This window comes from Staurois parvus, unplaced genomic scaffold (genome assembly GCF_062004578.1).
Source record: "Staurois parvus isolate SC_StPar_1 unplaced genomic scaffold, SC_StPar_1.0 ptg000034l, whole genome shotgun sequence".
Classification (NCBI taxonomy): domain Eukaryota; kingdom Metazoa; phylum Chordata; class Amphibia; order Anura; family Ranidae; genus Staurois; species Staurois parvus.
In genome coordinates this window covers 1,316,481-1,323,735 of record NW_028317830.1, presented here as the reverse complement: position 1 = coordinate 1,323,735, position 7,255 = coordinate 1,316,481, and the positions used below count along the sequence as shown (strand labels likewise).

Here is a 7,255-nt window from a genome sequence, read left to right as displayed (position 1 = left end):
GAGGATGAGGATGAAGAAGAAGAAGAAGAAGTAGGATGAAAATAAGATTAATTCCAAGCCGGCAAAAAGTGTATGTGCAGAGCTCCTCTAAGTGTATCAGCAGAGCTCCTCTAAGTGTATCTGCAGAATAGAGGAACTCTGCACATACACTTTTTGCCGGCTTGGAATTATTCTTATTTTCATCCTACTTCTTCTTCTTCTTCTTCTTCTTCTTCTTCATCCTCATCCTCATCCTCTTCTTCTTCTGAGGATGAGGATGAGGATGAAGAAGAAGTAGGATGAAAATAAGAATTCCAAACCGGCAAAAAGTGTATGTGCAGAGTTCCTCTATTTCTGACAGTTCTCTGACAGCTTCTTCACATGTACAGCGGTTGAAACATCTGTATCCTAAATGGAAACTAATAGATACAATGTTTCAACCGCTGTAAATGTGAAGGAACTGTCAGAGAACTGTCAGAAATAGCGGAGCTCTCTGCAGGGACACTTTTGCCGGCTGATCGGGAAAAATCCGATTTGCGCACCCGAAGTAGGCAAATATTCGTATCGAATTCCGGTTCGCCTGGTTCGATTCGCTCATCTCTAATTATTATTATTATTTATTTTATTTTTTTTACCAACAATCAAAATACCAACAACCATTGGCACAGATGTAAAGTGAGAGTAATCTACTATTGTGAATGGAGTTCTGCAGGAGAATCAACATTTCTGTTACTACAATTTTTTTTATTTACCATTTTTATTTTGTTGAACTTTATTTTGTTTACTTTTTTACATTAAATTTACTTTAAATCTATTCATCTGTACTTCAGCATCACCTATTTTCCTTTCAACTTTGGAGAAACATTGATCAGAAATGATGTAATAATACAAAGCATCGAGTTATTTATAAATTGACTGGACTTGGAGGTCACTGAGGGATGAATTATTCCAGGTAATGCTTTGTTTTCTATAGAGATTCATTTACTAAAAGTCAGATATTGCCATTAGTGTGGAATAATATAGAACAAATCTAGTCTCCTGTGTGCTCCGGTGATACAGTATCAGAGGGAATGTCTGCATTATAAATATATGGATGTGGAGCTCATCAAACTGTATTGTGACTCTGAATGTCACACCGATTGTCTGTTCTATGATATGACCTTCCTCCAGCAAAATGTCTCCATATCAGACCTGCTGCCACTGAACTGACCCTTCCAGGGAACGTTCCTCCACCTCTCTTCCATCACAATTTATCTCTGGTGGGTCAAAGACTAAATCTAGGAAGAGTCTGAAACAAGAAAACATATATTTATAGGTCCCATATCTTATAGACTTTATTATTACCGAGAAATATCAGTTCAGCCTAAAAGATGGGATATTTATATATCTATAGGCTCCTCAGATTTGGTTTCTTTGATAGAACAATATATATATATATATACCTAAAGGGGCTTCATTTATTGTAATCAACTTTACAATAACATCCTCCTAATTCCATTTAGAGGCAGAAGCAACCCTCTCCATTTACTGTAGTAAGGTCTCACTTTCTGGCAGTTGTTGCAGCGATCTCGGCTCTGTGTGGAGAGAGAAGAAAGTTCATTCATCTCCCAAATAGAACCAATGGCACATCATTTACACACCTAGGTCCGCCTCTGGGAGCTGAATTTGGGGTTCTGGTCTACAGGTTGGGCTCCCCACATTACACAAAAATACAGATTATTTATGGAAATACTTTCTTCTTATTATTATTATTATTATTATACAGGATTTATGGCGCCAACAGTTTGCTCAGCGTTTACAATATATTGGGAGACAATACAGTAACAATGCAGTTCAATACAAGAGGGTTAGGAGGGCACTGATCCTGGGAGCTTACGATCTAGGAGTGAGGGGCTAGTGGTATAAAGGTAGTAGCTGTGGGGTTAGGCTGGTTGGAAGAGTAGAAGATTAGATCGCCTAAAAGTGAGCAGAGTAGGCGATAGTCTGATAAATTGGGGTAGAGAGTTCCAGAGGATGGGGAAAGCTCTGGAGAAGTCCTGGAGAGGAGCATGGGAGGAGGAGACAAGGGAACTAGAGAGCAGGAGGTCATGGGAGGAGCGGAGAGTACGGTTTGGGTGGTATTTGGAGACAAGATCAGTGATGTAATTTTGGGCAGAGTTATAAATGGCTTTATATGTTATTGTTAGTGTTTTGAATTTTATCAGTTTGGCAATTGGAAGTCAGTGGAGGGATTGGCAGAGAGGGGTGGAGGACACTGAATGGAGACCAGTGGAGGGATTGGCAGAGAGGGGTGGAGGACACTGAATGGAGACCAGTGGAGGGATTGGCAGAGAGGGGTGGAGGACACTGAGTGGAGGCCAGTGGAGGGATTGGCAGAGAGGGGTGGAGGACACTGAGTGGAGGCCAGTGGAGGGATTGGCAGAGAGGAGTGGAGGACACTGAGTGGAGGCCAGTGGAGGGATTGGCAGAGAGGGGTGGAGGACACTGAGTGGAGGCCAGTGGAGGGATTGGCAGAGAGGAGTGGAGGACACTGAGTGGAGGCCAGTGGAGGGATTGGCAGAGAGGGATGGAGGACACTGAGTGGAGGCCAGTGGAGGGATTGGCAGAGAGGGGTGGAGAACACTGAGTGGAGGCCAGTGGAGGGATTGGCAGAGAGGCAGATTTATATCAGATGAATGCTTGGTGGGATTTGGTTTTCCGCCACAATCGCTCCAGCGCACGACTATGTTGTTTAAGATGTCCGGTGTGGTCAGTCTGCCATGGATGTAATGGTCGGGGCCGGATGCTTTGTGTTGTTAGAGGAGCAAGTGAGTCCAGTGTGGATGACAGTGAACTGTTGTAGACAGCAGTGGCCAGGTCAGGGCAGGACAGGGGAGAGATTCTGTCATAGAGTTGGTCAGTTGCAGAGTGGAAAGGAGCCGGGTTCAAGTTGTGAAGGTTTCTGCGGGTAATTGTTTGCTGCTTGGAGGGATAGGTGTTTGAAGATGAGGACAATGTAAAGTTGATGAGATTGTGATCAGAGAGAGGAAAGGGGGTGTTTGTGAGATTGTAGGGAGTGCAAAGATGGGAGAAAACAAGGTCTAATGTATTCCCATCAGAGTGAGTGGAGGGCCGTGTCCATCTGAGTGGGGGACGGTATACATTGTGATAATGCAAAAGATGAGATTAGGTGAAAAATTTGGGATGTAGTCGGGTTGTTGACATTAATGGGGATGTTAAAATCTCCGAGGATGATAGCGGGTAGCTCAGAGGAGAGAAAGTAGGGTAGCCAGGTAGAGAAATCATCTAGAAAGCGGGACACGGGTCCAGGAGGCCGATAGATCACTGCAATCCTCAGAGAAATGGGAGAAAGCAGCCGGATGCAGTGAGTCTGGAAAGAAGAGAAGGATAGAGAGGGAGGGGAAGGGAGGACTTGAAAGGTGCTGAGTGGGGATAGAAGCAAACCAACCCCACCACCTTTCTGACCACTGGGTCTGGGTGAGTGGGTCCAGATGAGGCCTCCAAAGGAAAGTGCTGATGGAGAAGCAGAATCTGCTGCTTGTGGTCAGGTTTCTGTAATTGCTAGTAGGTTAAGGGAGCGGGAGACAAAAAGGTCATGGACAGAGATGAGATTATTACAGACAGAGCGGGCATTCCAGAGCGCACATGAAAAAGGGAGGGTGGTTTTTGGGAGCACGGGGACTCATATTAAATTGAGGGGATTGCGGCTATTCCAGGAGGAAGGAGGGTGCCTGGTGTGGGGGTGAGATAGTGGAGGACCAGGGTTTGGGGAGATATCCCCAGAGGTTAGAAGGAGGATGCCTGGTGTGGGGGTGAGATACTGGAGGACCAGGGTTTGGGGAGATATCCCCAGAGGTTAGAAGGAGGATGCCTGGTGTGGGGGTGAGATACTGGAGGACCAGGGTTTGGGGATATATCCCCAGAGGTTAGGAGAAGAAGAAGGGTGAGGAAAGTAACATGGGAGCGGGATGTACACGAGCGCACATGTCTTCCAGTCCTGGTGTTGGGTCAGCAGGGGAGTGAAGTATCAGCAGGAGGTGATGAGAGCAGTAGTAAGGAGATGGTAGCAGTGAGGGGGAGATGTACAAGTTTTGGGGTGGAGCAGAGGGGTAAAGAAGTGAGATTTTGGGAACACAGGATAGTAATATGAAAAGGAGGAGGAGTAGAGGGGACATATTAAAAGGTCCAAGGAGTGGGACTCAGACTTGTAGGAGATGTTTCTCAGGGTGTTTGCTTGCAGTCTGTCCAGCATGCAGGAGAGTTTCTTGTTGTTGTATCTTCCTGATGCTTGAGTTCTCCTGCTTTAGTTCAACTGCAGCTTCGCAGTCCAACAAAAACCCGCACTCACACAGAAAACTGCACCCCATCTGTGACTCTGCCCCCCCATCTGTGATCCTCCCATGAGCTGATCTAAATTTATAGGGAGATGGTCAAATGAGCATTCAACTCCACCCCAATTAGGAACTGATAAGAATCACATGAATGGGGGGGATGTTTCTCAAACACAGACTTCAAAGTAAATTAATGTTCCTGGAAGGACGTCGGAATAACCGTTCTCATTTCTTCTGTTTTGTTTTTGCCTTGTTGTTTTCTTCTTCTCATTTTTTATTTTCTTTTTATTATGTTATACTCGCCTCTCATAACATTTCCAACATTCATGTCATAGTGGGAATTGGTCACACGGTCTGTCACTGGTTTTGGTGTTTTGGGAACTATTGGTCACATTGTTTCAAACCGTTTTGTCATCTGAGTGTTGATTGTCCAGTTTGCCACTTAGAAAATAATGAAGTGTATGATAATGATTGCTCCATTGTTCTTCATTGTTTTAGCAAATGTTATTCAATCTTTTAGAAATTATTTTATTATTTTGTGTTATAATAGTACTAGAATTGCCTCTTATATGGTATTATCACAACATTTGAGTTTTTCCTTATTTTAACAGACCCTAAATAGTTTGCATATATATATATATATATATATATATATATATATATATATATATATATATCTATATTACATGTATTATAGATATATATGTATAAACATTTATATATGTTATTTATTATGAACTCTTATATCATCTTGATGTTGTAGCCCTGAAGAAGGGGGAGTTTCTGAATCTATTAAATGCATTGAAGTTAATATTATTATTATTTAATTTATTATTATTTATTACAAATACCATGTTAGAGTTATTAACCATTGGTGTGGCTTTTCTTACATTCTATTTATATGTTTCTTTTTTATAAAATACTACTTTAGTTTTCTGTTTCTGTTTTTTTTTTTTTTTTATAAATCATTTTAATACATGAATTTTATTGTTTATTATGAACATTTATATTATCTTGCTGTTGTAGCCCTGAAGAAGGGGCAGTGTCCAACCCCCTGAAACACAATGGAATTATTATCATTTTAGTGATTATTTAATAAAAATACCGTGTTATACTTACTGACCACTGGTGTGGATTTCTTATTGGTTCTTGTATAGTTTTTATTTTTTTTTATTATTTTATATAATCCGCACCTAGGTAGCAAATTTGATTTTTCCACCAACATTTGAGATTTTAAGAGAAGAATTATAACTTTTGCCATTGTTTCTAGTAATAATACACCAGTTCATGTTTTCTGCAAAAACTTTAAGTTTTGAATTTCTAGTTCAGAAACAATTGAGTACTGTCCGTGATACTTATACCATATTGGTATTGGTGTGTTGCTTGAGTCCTCAAAATTGTATGTTAGTGCAAATAAAAAAAGTATCACGGACAGTACTCAATTGTTTCTGTCGCAAATGCACTAATACGGCTACAATCACCTCAAGCAGAATTTCAAGTTGCAAATTTGTTTTACAAATGGAACAGTTCACAACCAAAAGTGATTTGCATATTATTACTGTACATCTTTTAATTTTTTTTTTATATAGAATTAACACAAGGAAGTTACATGGTTGCTATGGGAAATCAGACAATTATGAAGGAGTTGATTCTCTTGGGACTGTCTGAAGTTCCATCTCTTCAGCTCCCTCTGTTTCTCTTCTTCCTTCTCATCTACCTTCTGACATTAATCTGGAATTTGCTGATCATTGTCCTCATAGTCACCGACTCTCACCTCCATGTTCCTATGTATTTCTTCCTTGGGAACCTGGCCGGTTTGGACCTCTGTTCTTCCTCAGTCACCGTCCCACGAATGTTAATTGACCTTCACACCCAGACAAGACAGATTACCATAACAGATTGTCTAACCCAAGCATTCTTCTTTATTTTCTGTACTACTTTTGAGGTTTCTCTGTTGGCTGTCATGTCCTATGATCGTTATGCCGCCATTTGTCAGCCATTACATTACATAAAGACCATGAGTTGGAAAGTGTGTGTCCAGTTGGTGTCCATCGTGTGGTGTCTCGGTTTAATCCATTCTTCAATTCATATATGTTATGCTTTTCAATTAAACTTTTGTAAATCAGATATTATAGAAAGCTTCTTCTGTGACCTTCCTCAGTTGTTTCAGATCTCCTGCAGTGACATCTTCATCAACATTCTGCTCATCTTTATCTTTGTTATCTTCCTTGGAGTTGGGTCTCTGATACCGACCTTCCTGTCCTATGTCTATATATTCAACACGGTCCTAACAATCAAAGTGAAGGGCAGTAGAAGTAAAGTTTTCTCCACATGTACCCCTCATCTCACAGTGGTGTTTATATTTTATGGTTCTGCATGGTTTAATTATTTTCAGCTAAATGGAAGCCATCGGTTTGCCGGTAACAAAGTGGTGTCCATGTTTTACACGGTGATCCTTCCTCTCCTCAACCCTCTGATTTACAGTCTGAGGAACCAGGATATCAGAAAAGCATTCCGAGATGTTATAGAGAAGTTCATCCCCAATACAGCATAACATTCACCAAAACTAAGCCTCTAGTTTAGGAAGGAGCTTCTGAGAGTAAACTTTGGGGCCCCCATTTGGTATTGTCCATCATGGCATCATTTATCTCATTGTATGACTACCAAACATCGGTATAACCCGATATCCTGAGTGCTGATAGAGTCAGGGGATAGGTAATGCCAACAAGATGTCCTCCCCCCGTCCTGACTTCATCAGCATGCTAGATAATAGGTGATACCTTCCATGAGGAGGAGGACTATAAGCAGAGCACACACTATAAGAAAATCAGGAAACGATCGTCCAATTTTCCTCGATGTTCCACAGCAATTCCAAACTGAGGATGGTACTAATTGTATGAAAACTCTCGTACAACAAAGGGACTTTTTTTGTTTTTTACTGTTTC

At 41.2% G+C, this 7,255-nt stretch overlaps 1 protein-coding gene across 1 annotated transcript; it reads left to right on the top strand.

Moving 5' to 3' along the window:
• Positions 1-5,928: 5,928 nt before the first annotated feature.
• On the top strand, positions 5,929-6,864 carry LOC149470671 (olfactory receptor 8G17-like). Its single transcript, XM_089661368.1, has one exon. It carries the CDS (start codon positions 5,929-5,931, stop codon positions 6,862-6,864), a length of 936 nt encoding a protein of 311 aa, XP_089517494.1.
• The last annotated feature ends 391 nt before the right edge of the window (positions 6,865-7,255 follow it).